At 53.1% G+C, this 20154-nt stretch overlaps 1 protein-coding gene across 1 annotated transcript; it reads left to right on the top strand.

Annotated features, from left to right (window-relative positions):
- Positions 1-2585: 2585 nt before the first annotated feature.
- Positions 2586-19326, top strand: LOC117977999 (NUT family member 2D-like). Its single transcript, XM_055093107.2, has 9 exons — positions 2586-6881; positions 7075-7413; positions 7926-10412; positions 12463-13162; positions 15120-15248; positions 16221-16360; positions 16803-17140; positions 17626-17742; positions 18076-19326. Exons 3-9 carry the CDS (start codon positions 10247-10249, stop codon positions 18859-18861), a joined length of 2376 nt encoding a protein of 791 aa, XP_054949082.1. The 5' UTR covers positions 2586-6881; positions 7075-7413; positions 7926-10246; the 3' UTR covers positions 18862-19326.
- The last annotated feature ends 828 nt before the right edge of the window (positions 19327-20154 follow it).

The raw sequence follows: 20154 nt of genomic DNA on the forward strand, positions 1-20154 counted from the left end.
AAAGCTGGGCATGAAACCCAGGCCTTGGGCAAGTATTTCAGCCTTTCTGAGCACTAGTTTCCTTAACCAGGGAGGGAGCTCGTACAGCTCCTTCTGAGGTCAGGACAGGAGGCACTCACTCTGCCTGAACACTCGGCAGCCCCTCGTGGTCCCCATCCCAGCAGCCCAGGGTAGGGTGTGGCCTTACTGTCCCCTTCCATGTTCTGCACCACGGTCAGGCTGAGGCTAGCGGTATCCAGCTCGGTGGCATCGGCCTTGAAGCTGAAGGTCTCATTGTACACAGGGTTGATGGAGCCCAGCACAGCTGAAGTCTTCTTGCACTTGACAAACTTGTTGTGGTTCATCAGAGACACTTTGACAAACACACCTAGGGAACAGTGAGCCCTAGTGGGCTGGCAGAGGCAGGCGGGAGCAGAGCCCCTGCCTGTGGGAGGTCCGGCTAGGAGGGCACGTGCCCAAGCTAGGTGCCAGGGCCCCACCCCTCACACAGTGCTGCGGCCCCGCGGGCGTGACCAGAGGAAGCTGGCTGAGGAGTGCACTGCCCTGCGGCCCAGGCGGGGCTCCGCTCCCTTCCTTTTCCTTCCTCTTTGCATCAGGAAAGTACCCACGGCTCCTGCAGGCCCTGGTTTACCAGAGCCTGGCACAAGCCTGTCCCTCCCTGTTGGGGGGCTGCTCACTGGGTCCCCAGGCCCCCTGGGGCCCCTTAAACACCTTGTACAGAGGGCTAAGATTTGGTGGGTGAGGGTCAGAGCCACAGTGGAAGGTCTGGATCCTGCCTGGCTTACGGTGACCCCAGACGTGAACACAAACAGGTGGCTGACCACCACCACCTCACTGGGATGGGTGGGATGCGTGGGGTGAGCCCAAATGGGGTGGGACATGTGGGGTGAACCAAGGCCTCCCCTTCTGCAGCTCCTGTATTCTGGGTTCTCAGAAACATCAGAGCCACATTTTCTCAGGGGGGCTTCCCTGTCTCTCCGGAACCCAGCTCCCAGCACCCCTCAGGACAGAGCCTGCCCAGCTCTGCCCGTGTCACTTCACTGACCCCCGCCCCTGCCAGGCTTCTCCCACACCTGCAGGGCCAGCACCCAACATGCTGAGAGAATGGGGACCCAGAACCAGATGAACACATCAGGGGAAACCGAATCCATTCTCTCTTGGGGTCCTGAGCCTCCCAGTGACAGAAGATCCAGGAGATGCGAGTGGGAGGTCGCCCTAACAGGATCTAACATCATGCTCCAGATTGCTGAAGGGACACAGATCGGTGCCTCCTCTCCTTGACTCTACCCTCCTCACTCCTTAGCACCAGGCCTGGCTGTACATCCCTGCCAAGGTGCAACTAAGACCTTCACCTGCAGCTCAGGGGTGCCCCAGACAGGAGCACAAGAGGAGGCTCATCCCCACCCACAACCCAGGCCGAAGCGAATCTGGCTGCCCAGGCTCTGTGTCTGGCTTCTGCCCCAGGACCTGAGCCCGTGTAAACTCAGGCTTCCTTGGCCTGCCCTCCCCAGGCCCAGGTTCTAAAGGTGTGCTCCCCACCACTTCCTTGTTGCTCCTCCACTTTGTCCCTAGAATTACAGCCCAGCTCTAGGTGGGACTGTGAAGCTCTGCCCAATGCTTTCCACGAGAAGTCAGATTCAGGCCCTTGTGCCTGAAGACTCCTTGTGAAGACTAGATGACACCTTCTCCAAGAGCAGCTAAGGAATCACCTTGGCTCCTCAGGCTGAGTATACATTTTCTGTACGGAACTTCAGAAAGAAATGGTCAACATTCATTCCTCACTTCACCAGAGAAAGAAGAAAATGTCACGTGCCTTTGATTCCCTCTTTTTACCAAGACTCCACTGAGATAAAACTCCTAACACAGAAACCAACACATATTCTTAACACTGGGTACCTGCTGGAGGTCCTGCCTTAGCCCCGAAGCCTCAGGTTTCCATGGGGACAGGTTGGTTGAGAACTGGTGGCCCAGCTCTCAGCCTGACACCCAACAGTATCCCCACCCAGGAGGCAGATGGTAATGCAGGCACAGGTTCTGCAGGCTTTCATCTCGTGGAACATATGTTAGAGGGTGTCCTCGTCACTCGCCATGCCCCAGAGGAATCAGCAGGGACATCAGGACTGAGAGAAGACATGGCACATCTGACCTCCTGTCCTGGAAACCCCACATCTTTCTGACTGTGCTGATCACACGGACAATATCTAGGAAAGTTCTGCTCTGCACAGTGTTCTGTCTACCAGGCCCACCCATCTGAGGACCCAGATGCTAGGAACACACAGATAGTGAAGGAGCAACCACCTGCCTAAGGTGCAGGTACCCCTGCATCCATCTGTGGGAGGAAGAGCAAGAAACTACCATTTATATGGATTCTTTGGCCCTAAGAATGAACCAACTATTTAGGAGTAACAGTGATGCAGAATGACCAGGGAGGGTCATTCTCAACCATGCTCCCTGGTCATTCTGCATCACTACAATACACATAGAATCCCCAGAATACACACCTATTAAAGCCCCAATATTCTTGCTTCATACAAACATTTGCTTACAGATCCTGAACACACACACCGCCCCCCGCCCCCCGCCCCCCTAGTGGTGTGTTGCTAACTCTTAATAAAATGCTCTCCAGGGGGAAATAGGAAGGCCTAGAATTGTGATGCTTATGTGGTGTAAATATCTCAGCATGACTAATTTTAAACTACCAACCTAACGCCACTGAACACAGAGATGAGAAGAGATGTGCTGTGCCCAGTGGCTACCCCAAGCCAGCTCCAGCACAGCCACATCCTTTCATAGGAATATGTGTACACAATCTACCTGCACCCTGAGTAGGACCCACAACTCTCACCCCAAATATAAAAACAAAACCAAACGATGTACCTCCAGAACACAACCTCCTCATATATCCTGAACAGACACACACAACTGAGATAGGATAGAGTGGCCATAGCCTCCATTAAAGGAGAACAAACTTGCTAAACACATGAAGAGAACAAACCATCCGACAGTGCACAAGGAGGTCCTGCAGTAAGGAGGTGGAAAAGAAGAAGGGGAAATCCCCAAATTCGCACAAGTGCGAAAACCCATGATTAGTGTCCCTGGGTTGACCAGTGCTCACTATAACAGTGAAAAACACACCCTTGGGTAGAGATTTAAGATGTTAATGATTCACCTGATATAGGCACTAGCATGTGCAGCAATAGCGCATGCACGTCCAGAGAACAGTCCAGAGAGTGCTTAACAGTGACACCCCTTCCCACCCCTTCATGAATAGTCATGTAAGGCTCCCATAAAGGAGGTTTCCCCAGTGTCAGTCAATGCTGTCTCACCTTTGAGCAGCCCACTCTGATCGGCTGTCAGAGTGTACATTCACTTTGCAGTAACCTCTCTTGCTTACTTTTACGTTGGACTCACTCTCAAAGTAAGACTTCTTTTGTGCAGCAAAGTCAAGAACCTGAACCAGCCCACCAGCAACACAACTGCTACCTGTACCCTAAATACACAGATGGCCTGCCCAATTATTACTTAAATTTGCAGACAAAACTCTACCCGCCCCAAATGCTCACCTCACTGCTAAAAGCATATATGTACATATATACGTGCCCAAATACAAACATGTACAATGAACATGTATACAGTACCCATATATACCCATATATAGTGTGAACCCTGAAAGGGCTGATCATGAGTGGCTAACTGGGCCTAAACTCAAAATGGAGCCAAGCAGCCATTTGCTGACTGCAAGTCTCACACATTTACTCTGCTTCCTGCAAAAACCACGTACTTGTGTTACTTTGGGACTTTCACAGCTGTCTGTTCCTGTTTATGTCACCTGAATCAAGGGGTACCATTTCATCATATGGACTTAAGAAATAGGCTGTGACTTGCATCAGCCAATCAGAAATAAACAAGCTTGTATCCCTCATTTGCAGAGTGAACCAGATCGGGAATCTGAGAATGAATTTCTCTGTAAAAGATAATACCTCTCTTTGTTCTTTCAGAGTGTATCTTTGTTTTGCACTGAAGGCTGGGACTCCTTGATTTGCAAACAGCTCAGTGGAATCAAATTTCTATTTTTTTCTTTTGTTGTCTTTTTAAGAAAATCCTTTTCAGTAGATTTGTTAACAGTACATAATGAAAATCCAATAGGCATAGGCTCAAAAAAAAAAATCACAAGGTATACAACACTTGTGTCATGCATCACCCAGAAAAAGAATCACATACAATCCCACAGCTCTAAAATACAGGAATCCATGATTCTTGAATCCAAACATAACCTACACAGCCTCTCTGTTTCCAAATACATGCACTGAACCTCCCACATCTCCCAGAATACAAAACACAGAAGCCACATAAACTCAAATACACACAGAACCACAAACTATTTTTATCAAATACATATAAGTCCACCTCACGAACTCTGAGAACACACATACAAGTGGCAACACCAAATTCTGCGAGTATTACATTTCACAACAGACACAGAGGACCACTAAGTCTTAATATACCCAAAACCCCTCATATACACACTCACAAACTACCCATGAATACACACCTCACCCTCCCAGATAAAACCCATACAATACAAAAAAAAAAAAAAAAACCACAAAAACACCAATAATACTCTAATATACACACACAACTTTCATATACCCATGGGCACATACAAACTCACACAAATATCCCCAATCCCTGAGTGTATAAATCCCCCGAAACACTATCCAATCAATATGCTACATCTCCGGAATACAACCTCCTCACCTCATCCCCTAAACATGCCCAAACACATGTACGAACATCCTAGCATTCTCCAAAGAAATACACTTTAAATACTAACAATCCCGTATTCTATAAACAGACTTAGATAATTCATCTATCTGCTGATAAATATACACACAAACCAGTATACACACCCAAGATGCACAGAAATATCTCCAGCATATCATTTATAAATACCCATAAAAACAGTTCCCAATCCCAAATTATCCCAATCTAGTATGAACCAGCTCCCACATTGCCAAGTACTAACCAATAACCATATCACATACCTCTAATACATATAAATTCAACTCTCCCACTCTCCTGTATAAAAAGAGAACCTCATCTCTCTATCAGACACACACATACTAAATTCCCAGAATATATAACCCTAATAACCACTTACTGAAAAACACAAGCACATAGCTCCACAAAACCTTCATCTAAACTGCCATGCCCTTGAACACACCCACAGACTCAATACTCATGTAGTTGTCTACATGCCCTAAATATACCCGCGATTAACTAACACGCCACAAATATGCAAACATGCCACCTCATATCCCCAAATACACATACAGTTCCACAATACCTGCACATATGTAATCACACTTCCAAATGCTCACACAGAAATAACTCCTCCATCTTCCAAGACACAGAATCATATAAACTCCACCTCATAACTGCACACGTTCATCCTACCAGTCCCCCAGTAGACATGGATCTGCCCTCACACATTGAAATAGCCATACACACCCCCTGAAAATCATGAAAAGAAGCACGCATCACCATGCAACATGCCCTGAGTATACAAATGGTCTTCCTACATTTCCCAAATACGTAAACCAAACAGAGCGTACATCCACAAAATAGACACAAGCACTTTCTCTGTTATTGCCCATGTGCACAAGATAATTCTTCCAAATCTGCCAAACATTAGACAAATACAAATCGTCAACATTCATCTGAGAAAACACATGGAAAATACATCTTCACAACCCAAATCACGAATATAGAACCCCAATTCTTCTGGTATACATATCTTACATCTCATATTCTCCAAATATAAACTCTCACTCCTACACACTCTCACAAAAACAGTTATGACCTTCTTTTTTAGGGGGTGGGGAATGGAGTCTCGCTCTGTCGCCCAGGCTGGAGTGCAGTGGCACGATCTGGGCTCATTGCAACCTCCGCCTCTTGGGTTCAAGTGATTCTTCTGCCTCAGCCTCCCGAGTAGCTGGGACTACAGGCATGCACCACCACACCCAGCTAATTTTTGTATTTTTAGTAGAGACGGGGTTTCACCATGTTGGTCAGGCTGGTCTCAAACTCCTGACCTCAGGTGATCCACCTGCCTCGGCCTCCCAAAGTGCTGGGATTATAGGTGTGAGCCACCGTGCCCGGCCCAGTTATGACATTCTTTAATCTGCAGTCTCCACACAGACACCACCAATCCACACATGTTAATACATATTAGGAGATTCTCACCAATTAAATACACATCAAATTCCAAACTAAGAATTCATATAAACATATTTTCACATACACAAAACCACCCGCACAAATCTCACACCCTCCAAAATCCAAAATAAACCTTCCTGACATTCTCAAGTACACACTAACCCAACCACCCAAGATAACACACGTGTGTGCAGTAAATTTTAGATACATGTGTAGCCTACAATTTACAAATAATATACCACTACTTTTTATTTGTAAATCCCACATAAGTAAGCGATTCTCATGGAAGCTTTTCTTGACTTTGGCCACACTCTTGCATCCACAACCAACTTGTGCTACCAAGTGAACAAACTACGACTAAAGGCCTGTTCTTCCACTTTGCAGCTGCTCCTATCAGTGACAAATCAGCGTATTAGAACATGCATGCTGGCTGATCATTCTGATCAAGTCAACAAGCTTCACAACTTACTCAATGAGGTCGTCCGTGAGAACTTCACTGTTTTACGAGGACAGGAGCTACTTCTTTGCTGAACTGCATCACGGTTTCAACTGCTGAGGTTTTCTTCAAGCTTTTGCATTGTTTGGAATGTGAAAGGCACGGCCGAGACACACTTTGAGGTTCCCACTGCATTGTTACACCTCCCCCCTCACTTCAGGGCCAGGTGAGCAAGGGAAAGGAGCGCGGCCTGGGCATCCCGCAGGGCCCCCGCTAGGAAAGCTATGAACGTTCCCGCCTTGAGCGCAGCCACAGGCCTGCTCTGATCACAATGTGGGGTCGCCCCGCGGACACTGGTGACCAGTGGGAGCATGACCAGGAGGTGATTATCTTCTGATCACCCTTGGCTTTATTTTTAGGTAACACCAAGAAGGACGCCATGAGAGCGGAGGCCGTTGGGTAACCGCCCTTTGCTCTCGCGCTGCGCGTTTCCCTGCCATGAACCGCCCCAACCGGCGCTGGAAGCGGTTGAGGGCGGCGGCCGGCCTCGCGCTGGAACCTCGCCCACCTCAAGGCTCGTGCGGCGGCGCACGGGGCAGGCCAGGAGCCCGCCCTAGGAGGGCCCTGCTGGAGATGTGGAAATGGAGGGACGCGGCACCTGGGCGCTTCCTGGGGCCAGACAACGCCCCCTCATTGGAACCTCCATGACTGTGCCTCTGAGAAACCAGCGCGTCCGCAACGATCACTCCTAATTTTCGGTAATACAAACCTGCAGTCCATGCACTTAGGTAACACCCTTGCTGAAAGATTTACCTTTGGAGGGTTTATCCTAAAGCAAAGTATCCTCGAATTGCATGTCTTGCATTCCCTTTGGATGGCATTGATTTCATTCCTGCTCATGCCTTTCAAAAAATAGTATGCCCTATTTTCCTACTCAGTCTGGAGGTTCCATTAAAGAGTATTTCTGGCAAAGATTTTTAGACCTGAAAACACACTCCAAAATATACTTTCTTCTGACTCCATTCCCAGAGTTTTTCCTACCACATTCAAATGATTTCTAGAAATGTTTTTGTTGTAGCCTTGATCAATTTCAGTCGATAAAGCAGCAGATAGTAAGGGAACAATTCCACGCTCCCCACCCCTGACTCTGCAACACAGTGCAGAATTCCAGTTGGCAATAAAAAACTAGTAGAGAAGCAACTCACTGACTTGAGTTTGTAATAGCTTCAGAAGAAACTTTAATCGTCACATCCTTTCTGCTCATTTGCAGGATTCCTATCATCTGTCTCCACGTGATAACACTGAAGAGCCTTCACGTTGATGCAGGCCCAGGGCCTCAAGTGCAGAGACTGAGAGCTCTGCAGGACACAGCATGGAGCCGCCATTCCTCTACTGGGTGGAAGAGCATGTGTCCTCTGAACAGGGGATCCAAGCCCTGAGATGTTCTTTCTCAGCTGTCAGTGCAGCCCAGGACTTTCTGTGGGGATGCTCAGACAGCAGGGGCCGGAGGACATTTAGCCACCACCTCCCATGGCCAGTCTTCACAAATTACCTTTGGCTAATTTGACTGTCTCTCCTCCTGGGGTCTAGGACTTCAAACATGTACAGAAGCAATTGCAGAATTAAGACAAGACACTTCCACAATATATTTTTTGTATCACTGGCTCAGAAAAAGACTCATTCAAATCCTGTATCAAAGCCACGTGTGAGAATCTTGAGAAAGCATCAGCTGACTGACTTGACAAGGGAGGAAGCAACCAAAAATTCTGCACTTCTTCAGTATCTGAGTATGATATTTTGCTTCAACATCCCTCTTAGATGAAGTTATTGATTGAAAGTCATTTAAGTTTGCCGCATGGTAAAAGATCAAGTCCTCAGAAAGATCTCCAAAGCGTTTATGGTTTGTTTTGTTTTGGTAAGTTTACCATGATTTTGCTTGAATTGCTCTCCGTTGATCTTCTCAGCTAAGATGGAGGTAGAGTTGCACAGTGGAAGAGGGCTGCATGTAAGAAGGCAGTTCTGTCTCAGAGGACAAAAGGCCTGGGAGCACCCAGTCACTGCATGGAGGTCACTCCCCTCCCAGTGGCCACTGTGGAGACATTTCACAGAAATGCTTGCTGGACCATTCAGGTTTAGAGTTGGGACAAAACCGAGAAATCATGGGGATATTGGACAGGAGTTAGGAAATGACCTTCTCACACAACTGGGGCAGTGGGGGAGAACCCTGGGCTTGAGACTTGCAATCCACCAGTTGCCCCTGCCCCTGCCCCTGCAGTGTGGCCGCTGTTACATTTTCCTGCAACTCTGCCTTCTTGAGTCCAAATGTCTTCGAAAGGGGCAAATGCTTCGTAAGTGCCGACAGGGTGTGTTTCAGTGAATGTTTGCAGTGTGCACCGGTCTGGCTGAAAGCCTCTTCCCTTCCCCAACACCCTCCCATCGTGCAAAATTACCCTGCCCAGCAGGGAGTGACTTGTGTGTCTCAGAAGATTTTGTTGCTGTGCTCTGAGTTCTCACTCCTCATCTCCTTTGACCAGTTTCTTCTAATACTCCCCTTGTTCACAACACAGAACATGAGTGCTCTTTCCTGTCATTTTGACACTAATAAACGGACAGTGATTCTCAGTGTGGAAATGAGAATGAAGTCTTTTTTAAAGACAGGCTACAATAATTCCCATGCAGAGAACCACACACGATGACACTGGATTCCAAACAGCAAGAACGTATGGTGAAGATGAGGCCAACAGTGAGCTGAGAGAGGCCAGCCAGGGTGTGTTTCAGTGAAGATGAGAAACAATCAGATAACACCTGTTTCCTCCAGGAAAGAAAATGTGGCCAGGGAAAAGAGATGGGAGGAAGGCTGGTCCTTGCCTGTTCCACTGTGCACAGTTTGAATTTGGAGCCGTGAAAAGTATTGCTTGGTTAAATTAAAATCATTCAAAAGATAAAACATAAACATTTAACACCAGCACAATATGCTGGGAAACAAAATGAAAGGATTTCTGGTCTCGGTGCTGTAGGTCACATAGCCACTCTTTCCTGGATTGAGGCTTTCCAGCAAAGGGGCTGGGACGTAAGGCTGGCCTGCTGGTATGGACAGAGATTCCAGCAACATGCATGACCTGGGGGTACAAGGATTGCTTCCTAAACAATGATAAGCACACAGCCACCTAATAGTCTGGATCAGCTGAGACCATCCTGATTTCAAACACCCAGTCCCCTTGCCTTCCTAAGAACCCCTGTGTTTCTCAGACTGAAAATGTGTTTTGAATTTTGTTCACGAAGTGAGGCCGCTGTTGAAATTCGTCAAGACTGGGAAAGAGCCAAAGTGGGAAGGAGCATGGGTTGACTGGCACAAAAGTAGGTCTGTTGATAAAGAATGGAAGTAAAGGGGCCATCAGGTAGAAGCTTTTGCTGTGAGTCAGAAGGACAATTTAAAAGTTGCCTAAAGAGGCACACACCGTCTCTGCTGCTGCCTTCCAGTTGGAAGGGAAACTCAGGTTCTTGCCTAATGGCCGAAGCCCTTCACAGAATGTCCCCCACCCCTAACAGCTGCCCACTGCCCCTCCCCCTCTGCAGAATGTCTGGGGTCCTATGTTCCAGGAACCTGTTTACTTTCAAACTTCCCTGTGTCAGTTGGACTCAGGAGCGTCTGGTGAGCCAGGTCACTCTCTGGGTCTTACCCTTGGCTTTTCTCATTGCGGAAACTGCCAGACAGCGGTGGTCAGTGCCCAGCCTGAGGGGATGGCTTCAAATGGAGGTAAGCCTGTAGGGATGGGGGCATTATCTGAGTCTGCCATGCCTCAACTCCTTAGGAATTCAAATTTGACACTGCCCCGGGGACAGTTGATAGGGCTGATGTTGAGGAGGGAGGGAAGACTGGATGTCCCCAAGGACATCACACGTGGGGATGGCCATGGCACCCTGAGTCTGTGTTTAGGGAGGACGGCCCCTTAGAGGTGGAACAAGATGCCTGGGGGAATACACCGTGTAGGAGAAAGGACAGAGTGGATGGATTGATCCTTTCTAGAAGGAGACAGGTCACGTCATTGTGTGTTTGTAGGGAGTGGTGGGATCATGTTGTGCTGGTGGCCCCGGGAGGATGATAGGCAAGCCTGAACCCTGTGCCATATCTTCAGGCACCTGGAAGGTGCCCTTCCATAGTGTTCAGAGAGATTTGGACTGGAGTTTTCTAGATCTTAGGGAGGAGTGGGGAGAAGTGGTCTCAGCCAGAAAACTGTTGGGTGGGTTGGCTGTGACAGAGCATGTAGTGACAGCCCCTGGGTGGGCGAGGCTGGGGGCTACTGTAACTGCCACAGCCCAGAGCCCCTCAGCTCTCTCCCTAGAGATGGCTTCTGCGTCAGTTCAGGTAGCTGTTGGCTTTGATTTAACAGGGGTGGGGGCAGATGAGGAAGTTCAGGCAACACAGGGCCTGGGTTTCCTGAGTTGTTCTGAATTGTTTGCCCTTTTGTGGAAGCTCAGGTCTTCAGACCCACTTCCTCTTGTCTGCTAGCTCATGGCCTGTCCTCTGCACTTTGTGTTAGTGTGGAGATGAAGAATTTGCTCCTATTCCATTTATACTACCTCATGAACGGGGGGCAGGTGTGGATTCTTGCTGGTTCTCAGTGGAAGGGTCTGGAAAGGCTGGTTTCCTTTTCAGTAGAGGAAGGAGAGTAGCGCACGAATAGGAAGATGGTTCTCTTATTATTATTATTCAAGTTAGGATATGTGTCCTGAATGATGAGGTGCATGTGCTGTATCCCTTATTCCCCTTGACTAGAGACTGCATGAGGTCCTATTGAACAGGGATGAGTTCCAGACAACTTTGCCTCACCCGGCCCATGGCCCAAGAACCCCTGGTTTTTGGTTGGTCACTATGTTCAGTTATTGGGAGCTCAAAGGAGAAGGGCCAGGGATGGGCTCCTTGTCCCACTCCCTATTGTAACATGACCAGCAGCTGTGAAAATCCCTAGACACCTCCCCTGATAGCCCTGCTGCTCGCCATTTGCTGGCTGTGTTCTAATCGTGTGTGGCTTTTGCTGGCTATGCAGTGACACTGTCTCAGGGGACTCCACCACTGCCTCTCAGACCTGCTCCCTGGGAACAGAGCTTCCTGAGTGGCAGCCGGGACCATCGAGTACTGCGGAAAGGGTGGCCCGAATCTGACCCCTATTTAGCACTTGCTGTGGGTGGTGCCAGGACAATCACTTGCATGCTGGGCATGACGAGTTATGGATTATCTTCAGGGTTCCTAGGGCGCTGGCTTGGGAAAGATTTCCATCCAGTGGTTTTGTTTTGTTATGTCTGAGCTGGGAAAGAAAGGGGTTTACAAGAGCGTCAGGAAAAGGAAGATTGAAGAGGAGATGGGGCCATAATATTCGGAAGCTTCTGGCTTCCTGTCGGCCTTCTGAGTGCCGAGCACTGCCCTGGGGTAGGCCCCTCACCTGTTGCTGAGCACGCTGAGGACCACCAAGCCGCTGAGAGACTCATCCCTGACCCATGGCTTGGGAGATGCCTGTGAGGCTGACAGGGTCTGCCAGGGACACCCGAGGGAGACCCTCGGGCAGCGAAGGCTTGGCTGTTACTTCTTGGGAGACAGGGGTCAGGGAGTCTTGGTGACCGGGGCCAGGCTCTCTAGCGGAGCGACTCTCCGTGGAGGAACAGAGCATCCGATGCACACTCAGGGACATTTGCAAGCTGCAGTTTCCCTGTCATATGCCCTTAGCTGTTGGGACTCCCCTCTGATTCCCCAGTGACTAGTGTGGACCTGGAGACCCCAGCTCATTCACCTCTTTCCTTTGTCTCCACAGCATACCCAGTGCTGGGACCGGGCGTGACCGTGAACCCTGGCACCTCCCTGTCTGTGTTCACGGCTCTGCCCTTCACCACACCCGCTCCCGGCCCAGCACACGGGCCGCTCCTTGTGACTGCAGGGGTTCCTCCAGGCGGCCCTCTGGTGCTGTCTACCTTCCCCAGCACACCTCTGGTGACAGAACAGGATGGCTGCGGCCCGAGTGGGGCCGGGGCTTCCAACGTCTTTGTCCAGATGAGGACAGAGGTGGAGCCTGTGAAGGCCGCTCAGGCGCAGACCTTGGTCCTAACTCAGGCCCCCCTCGTCTGGCAGGCTCCAGGCGCCCTCTGCGGAGGTGTTGTGTGTCCACCTCCCCTACTCCTGGCAGCTGCTCCTGTGGTGCCTGTTATGGCTGCCCAGGTGGTTGGGGGCACCCAGGCCTGTGAGGGAGGCTGGTCCCAGGGCCTTCCTCTTCCACCACCACCACCACCGGCTGCCCAGTTGCCCCCCATTGTGTCCCAAGGAAATGCTGGGCCATGGCCACAAGGGGCTCATGGAGAGGGCAGCCTGGCTTCCTCCCAGGCCAAGGCCCCGCCAGATGACTCCTGTAACCCCAGGAGTGTCTATGAGAACTTCCGACTCTGGCAGCACTACAAGCCCCTGGCCCGGAGGCACCTTCCCCAGAGTCCTGACACCGAAGCGCTTTCGTGCTTCCTCATGTGAGTGTCCTCAGGGCATTGGAGCTGGTCCTGCAGCTCACACGTAAAGAGGCTGCTGGATGGACGGGAGGTCACGCTGTTCAGGGGAGCTTGCAGGGCGGTTGTGAGGGTGATGGGCTGCACTATGGGAAGGTACATTTTCAACAATATTAATCTGGCTGCGGCTCAGGACAGACTGTCAGGGGCCTCATCTCAACTGCCCGTCACTGTCCCGTGAGTCCAGCCAATCCTTACTTTCAATAATTTTCACAACAATGTTTACAGAAGACCCAGGTCAGAGAGGGTTCCTGGTGTGACGTGAGCTACGGTTTGGGTTTAGGTCTTTGAGTACACACCCCAGTGCCTCCCCTTTAACCCAGTATTGATGGCCAGGAGCACCACACATGGGGCCGGGGGGAGGAGCTGCAGGGCCCAGCAGGAACCTGGCACATGCCCGCAGTTCCGCTGAGGTCCAGTTAGCACAGCAGTGGTGGAGCCTGCACAGGGGGATGGTCTTGGGCCCTGCACTGGGGCCGATGCCGGGCAGGTATTTGCATCTTCACCCTCAATCCCTCCTAGAAAAAGGGACAATGACGCTTCATTCAGAGGATGGTGAAGAGATAACTTGAGCTCACATATGACATGCATAGCACAGTGCCTGGCACATGCTATGACACATTACATGACAGCAGTTATGATTACTGTCCCCATTACTATCATTATCAAGACTAGGCCATCTAGGAGAGCACTCCCCAAAGCCACGGGCTCCAGTGATAGCTCTGAGTGCACCATGAGTCCAGCAGCCCAGGGCCATGGACTGTGGTGACTGTGAGGCAGCAACGTCAGCATCTGGGAGAGTTTGTGGTTTCATTCCCAGTCCCTGCCTCTCTCCACCCTGCGGTGCCTCTGTGACCCTGTGTTTCCCGCTGATGAGCAAACGGGAGCCTGAGCACATCCACCGTGCAACACACTGGCCGTTCCCCTAGGGAAGTCCCCTGCCTGGGGTGTAGGTGGAAGGTGGCCCCATTTTCATCCCCCAAAATCTCGCTGTTCCCGCACCCTGGAATTGGTTGCATTCCTCCTTGGAGCGGAGTCCCGGTGCACTGGGGACCCTGATTCTTGGGGTGGAGCTGCCCCAGGGTCACAGGCCTTTGCCATGGCTCCTGCGGGAATGTGGGATCTGGACCTGCTGCTTGCAGTGGCATGGACACCGCTCTGCTTTGGTTCTGGACGTGTGCTCCTGCTCCTCATGCTCCAGGGCCCTGAGGCTACGTCCCCAGGGGCTGCCTTGCTCCAGAGTCCCCAGGAAGCCGGTTAAATGCTCAGTCTTGGGGCCCTGGAACCTGCACTTTAACCCTCACCCCCAGGTCATTCTGTGTGCACGCTGTCTCAGTCAGCTCAGGCTCTGCCATAACGAATGCCGTAGACTGGGTGCTTTATCAAGACACATTCATGCCTCCCAGTTCCAGAGGCCAGAAGTCCCAGATCAAGGTGACAGCAGATGGGGTGTCTGGTCAGGGCCCTCTTCCTGGCTGGAGAGAGCTGTCTCTGGCTATGTCTCCTCGTGGCTGAGAGCAAGAGCCCTGGCGTCTCCTTCTGCCCTTATCAGGGCTTGGATTCCATGACTGGGACCCACGCTCATGACCTGATTTAACCCTGATTGCCTCCAAATACTGACACACTGGTGCTGAGGGCTTCAGCACAGGAATGTTGTAGACACACATGTTCCACCCATAGTACTGAGTCCACTTCTCAACACTGAGGACTCGAGGGGCAGTCGGAGAGGCCACTTGGTAGCTTGTGTTGATGTTTGATCTTGGGGGTGTGTCCTGGGGCCTGAGGAGCCCACATGGGGGAGAATAGGACAGGGACAGATGGCAGGACAGGTGTAGGGAGGACAGGGGCCAGGTGTTGGGAGCAGGTGGGCTTGGGATGAAGGGTGGGCTTATAGACTGAGACTGACTGCACTGGTTTACAGCCCAGTTCTCCGATCCCTGGCCCGGCGGAAGCCCACCATGACCCTGGAGGAGGGACTGTGGCGGGCCATGCGGGAATGGCAGCACACGAGCAACTTTGACCGGATGATCTTCTACGAGATCGCGGAAAAGTGAGTCTGGGGTCCTGGGAGCAGGGCCCGCGTGGCAGGGTGAGAGTGAATGACAGAGGCCCGGTGGTCGTGGTGGCTTCTCAACGTGGAGTATGAGGAGGGTGTGGAGAAACCCAGGACACTGTGGGCCCCTGGCTCCCTCAGGAAGCTGCTCCTGCCACCTAGAGTGTTCTGGGGTCTCTGTCCTGGCCTATTGGGAAGCACCCCCTGCCTGGCCTGGGGCCATCCCTGCCTTGACACTGGAGGTCATGGCAGGAGCAGCCAGCATCACAGCCCAAAGTGGGTCACCTCCAGCTGTGGGGATGGGGAGAAGGGGCGCTAGTGACTATGGACAAGAGTAGGGTGCAGGCTCCTCACAGCAGTGGCCAGAAGTCGGTTTTCTCCCATCCCAGCCTGGCCAGGGAGTTGGGTTGGGGAGATCTGCACCTGGGACACCATGGGACCCATCTCTGGCCTGACTGCCTTTGCTCCTGGGCAGTCCCCTCCATGAAGGCAGACAGATAGACAGCAGCCTCAGGGGAAAGGGGCCCTGTCCTCTGAGCTCAGCTTTTGCTTCCTCCTGACCAGGGGTCTCCCAGGCCTCGTGCCCCTGGGTTATCTTTCAGGGGCCCACAGTCCTAGCCTCAGGACTCCTGCATCTGGGCATCATCCCTGATGCCTTCTGCCATAAATCCCACCCCTGGCCAGCTGAAACCTGGAGGAGGGGTCCCCCGAGACCCTCCTGGACCTCGTGGCCCTGAGTTGAGTCAGGAAGCCCCGTTGATGCCATGGGCTCTGCAGGGGCCGGGTGAGGGAGGGTGAGCCCAGAACTCTGGGAGCAGCTTTCTCCTGGGACTGGGGGATGGGACACAGTGAGGGCCTGGACAGCCCACGCGAGGCACTCCCTCCTATCCCTGCCCTTGGCCGCTGCCTGGTCCTGGGGGGAGGGGGCCTGGACCCTCTCAGCACAGCCTGGGCCTCCTTCACCACCAGGTTCCTGGAGTTTGAGGCTGAGGAGGAGATGCAGATTCAGAAATCGCAATGGATGAAGGGGCCCCAGTGCCTGCCTCCTCCAGCCACACCGAGGCTTGAACCTCGAGGACCCCCGGCCCCTGAGGTGGTCAAGCAGCCAGGTATGGCTTCCCACATTCCCACAGGAGCCATGGCAAAGGCCAAAGGGGCCAAGGGAGGCCACTGTCCCCACACCCCATGCTTCCCTTCGAGAGGGGGATTTGCTCCCTCCAACAGGACAGTTTCCAGGAGCATATGTTCGGTACTGACCTGGTCAAGTTTCCTAGCTACTCTCTCCCCTCGCCTGTCCAAAACTCCACATATGCTCTGCCCAGGAAGCAGGGATGAGCGGGGAGAGTACACGGCATATTGGTGGCTCCAAACTTCCTCCCAAGCGATGCTGTCTCAGATGTGCCCCTCCTGCCTCCTCCGGGGGCGCTGTGGTTCAGGTGGTCCTGACCCAGCTGGGACCCACTTCACATCCCCAAGCCCTGCCCTCCCCTGTGTGGTGCAAGCAGGAGGAGCGGCCCTCACCACGCCCATCCTCCTCCCTCTCTGCCTCAGTGTACCTTCCCAGCAAGGCCGGCCCCAAGGCCCCGACTGCCTGCCTGCCACCACCCGGGCCCCAGAGGCCAGTGACCAAGGCCCGCCGGCCACCACCCCGGCCCCAGAGACCAGCAGAGACCAAGGTCCCTGAGGAGATCCCCCCAGAAGTGGTGCAGGAGTATGTGGACATCATGGAGGAGCTGCTGGGGCCTTCCCTCGGGGCCACGGGGGAGCCCGAGAAACAACGGGAAGAGGGCGAAGTGAAGCAGCCACAGGAAGAGGACTGGACGCCCCCAGACCCGGGCCTCCTGAGCTACATTGACAAGCTGTGTTCCCAGAAAGACTTCGTCACCAAGGTGGGCTGGCCTGGAGTGCTGGGGTCTGCTGGATTCCAGGGGGTGGCACTCCCAGGTCCTTGGAATTAAGCTCTGTTCCTTAGCTACTCAGCAGTGTGTGTATTTCCATGGATTTGAGTGTCTGTGTACGTGATTGTGTGTGTCTGTGTGTTGCTGTGTGTTTGTGTCTGTGGTTTGTTACTGTGTGTCTTTGTGTGTCTGTGTGGGTGTGAGTGTGGAGTGTGTACGTTACCTGTGTCTGTGTCTTTTCCTGTGTCATATGTGGGTCTGTTTGTGTGTGTGTGTGTGGTTTGTGTGTCTCTGTCTGTGTGTGCGTAGCTACCAGGTCTGTGGTCTGTGTCTGTAGCTGGTGGTCACCATGATATGAGACAGCCCCAGGAGGGTGGGGACGGGGCGCTCGCTGCTTTCTGCATCTCCTCCAGGTGTCCTTGGCTCCAGGTTACTCCCTGCCCAGGAAGCTCACGCCTTCTTCCTTCTGTTTCCAGGTGGAGGCCGTCATTCATCCCCGATTCCTGGAAGAATTGCTTTCCCCAGATCCACTGATGGATTTCTTGGCCCTAAGCCAGGACCTGGAGCAGGAGGAAGGACTCACCCTTGCCCAGGTACCCCAGGGGCAGGAGGGACCTGGCACACAAGGCCCACCTGATTGTCTAATCCCCCCCGCTGGGGATGCTCGGCTTCTTGGGGAGCCACTCTGGAGTGGGAAGATGCAGGTTCAGAGGGAGTAGGATGGACAGGAGCCAGGGAGGGGAGTCAGCATGCAAGCTGTGGTGAGGCCCAACGGGAGGCCCGGCAGAGCCACACCCTCTCTCTTTGACATAAAGCCCAGCTGCCTCAGGCTTCCCTACCTGCCGCCTAAGTGCCCTGGTCTCCACCACCCCGGGCCCTGTTCACACCTGGGGCAGTGCCAGTAAGTGCCCCCTTTCCTCCCGCAGCTAGCGGAGAAGCGCCTCCTACCCTTGAAGGAGAAACAGCATGCGAGGGCAGCCCCTAGTCATGGCACAGCCCGGTTGGACTCAAGTTCTTCTAAGTTTGCAGCTGGCCAAGGAGCAGAGAGAGATGTCCCTGACCCCCAACAAGGGGTTGGCATGGAAACCTGCCCACCCCAGACGACTGCCCGGGACTCTCAGGGACGAGGCAGAGCACACACTGGCATGGCCAGGTCCAAAGACTCTGTGGTGCTTTTGGGATGTCAGGATTCCCCTGGGCTGAGGGCTGCCCGGCCAACCTCTCCTCCCCAGGACTACAGACCCACCTGCCCTGGCGTGGGTACCAAGGATGCCTTGGATCTCCCTGGAGGGTCTCCTGTCAGGGAGTCACATGGGCTGGCTCAGGGGTCAAGTGAGGAGGAGGAACTCCCCAGCCTGGCCTTCCTCTTGGGTTCCCAGCACAAGCTTCTGCCCTGGTGGCTACCCCAGAGCCCTGTCCCTGCCTCGGGCCTTCTCAGCCCAGAAAAGTGGGGACCCCAGGGAACTCATCAGTCCCCATCTGCTGAGAGAAGAGGCCTCAACCTAGCACCTTCTCCTGACAACAAGGCCAAGAAGCGACCTCTCTTTGGAAGCCTGTCCCCTGCTGAGAAGACACCCCACCCAGGGCCTGGGCTCAGGGTCTCTGGGGAGCAATCCCTGACTTGGGGGCTGGGTGGCCCCTCACAGTCTCAAAAGAGAAAGGGTGACCCCTTGGTCTCCAGGAAGGAGAAGAAGCAGCATTGTAGCCAGTAGGGGCTTCTGAGCAGGCTCTCTGGGGCCAATCCTCAAGGATGGGGCTCTGGAATCCGATGCCCCAAAGCGGTCAAAAGCTTCTTCTCCCCCAGTGCTGATCTTGCTGGGCCTTAGCTTTGGAGGGTAGGGGAGGGAGGGGAGGGAGAGGGTGGCTGAATGGGGAGGGCAGGAAGGGAGGGTCTGGGGGGAAGGGGTTGGGGAGTGGGGGTGGGAAGCAGTGCGTTGGGGGCCTCGTGTGTAAGTGTGAATAAATGTAGTTGTCTTGGAAAATGCTCTTGGGGCTGCTGCCTCTGTCCTCGGTGCTGTGCTGCTCCGTGGAGGGTGTCTGTGAGGGAGGGCAGAGGAACTGGCAGATGCCAGGCTCTGGGAACCCACAGGGGCCGGCCCCACTCTTTCCTCCTGACGTAGGGAGCCCCTTCAGATGCTCCAGGGACTGACAGATGCTGAGGAAGCCCTGATCCCTCCCACCACCCACTCACAAGGCCCTGCCTGCTTTAGGGAGGCTTCTTGGGGCCCCCCATCGTTATCAGCATCCCTGGAAAATCCTGGGATTGGAGAGAGCTGGCTGGCTCTTGTTCTGCTCGGTGGGAGCTGAGAAGGCACCCGCCTGCAACATGGACATGGGGAGAGGAGGCTGCTCCTGCTTAACCCTCATCAGGAAGAGCGCGGGCACTGGGCTGAGGGGAGACGTTGAGGTGACCATCCACACAGGTGTGTTTGGGATACGATGATGGGTGGGGAGCAGGGGAAGTCCTTCTGCCTGTTTCTGGGCAGGAGTCTTGTCCAACTAGCTAAAGCAGATGCTCCTTGCTGTGGCCACAGGGACTGGCCTCGGGGCCCTCAAGGTCCTGCATGGAGCCCCCCACAGCTATGATTCCCTTCCCATGTGATGACTGAACTCATGTGGAATTGATGTAGACACAGATTTACATTGGTTTCTAAAACAGTTCCCTCCCAACACACCATCACCAATGGGAACAAGCATGTCCAGTCCATCAGGCGCAGGGTGGGTGTTTCTGCTGGTTCCAGGGCCCGGAGGAGCTGGGGCCCAGGCCAAGAGGGGCCGAGGGTCAGCCGCCCTTCTGCCAGGCACAGACCCCAAGGGCAGAGCAGGGGCTGCCTGGGATGTGGCATTGGCTGTCTGGGAAGTGCCCTGGGAGTTGGGGGCTAGGTGTTCGCCAAAGGGAGACTTCCAGAGTCTATGAGTGAGATGAGGACTGCATCAGGAGAGGGACCGAGGCTGGGGAGGATGCTCTGCTCTTTCCCAGCTTGTCCTGTCCTCCCAATCTCTGC

This window comes from Pan paniscus, chromosome 8, assembly GCF_029289425.2.
Source record: "Pan paniscus chromosome 8, NHGRI_mPanPan1-v2.0_pri, whole genome shotgun sequence".
NCBI classification, from domain to species: Eukaryota; Metazoa; Chordata; class Mammalia; order Primates; family Hominidae; genus Pan; species Pan paniscus.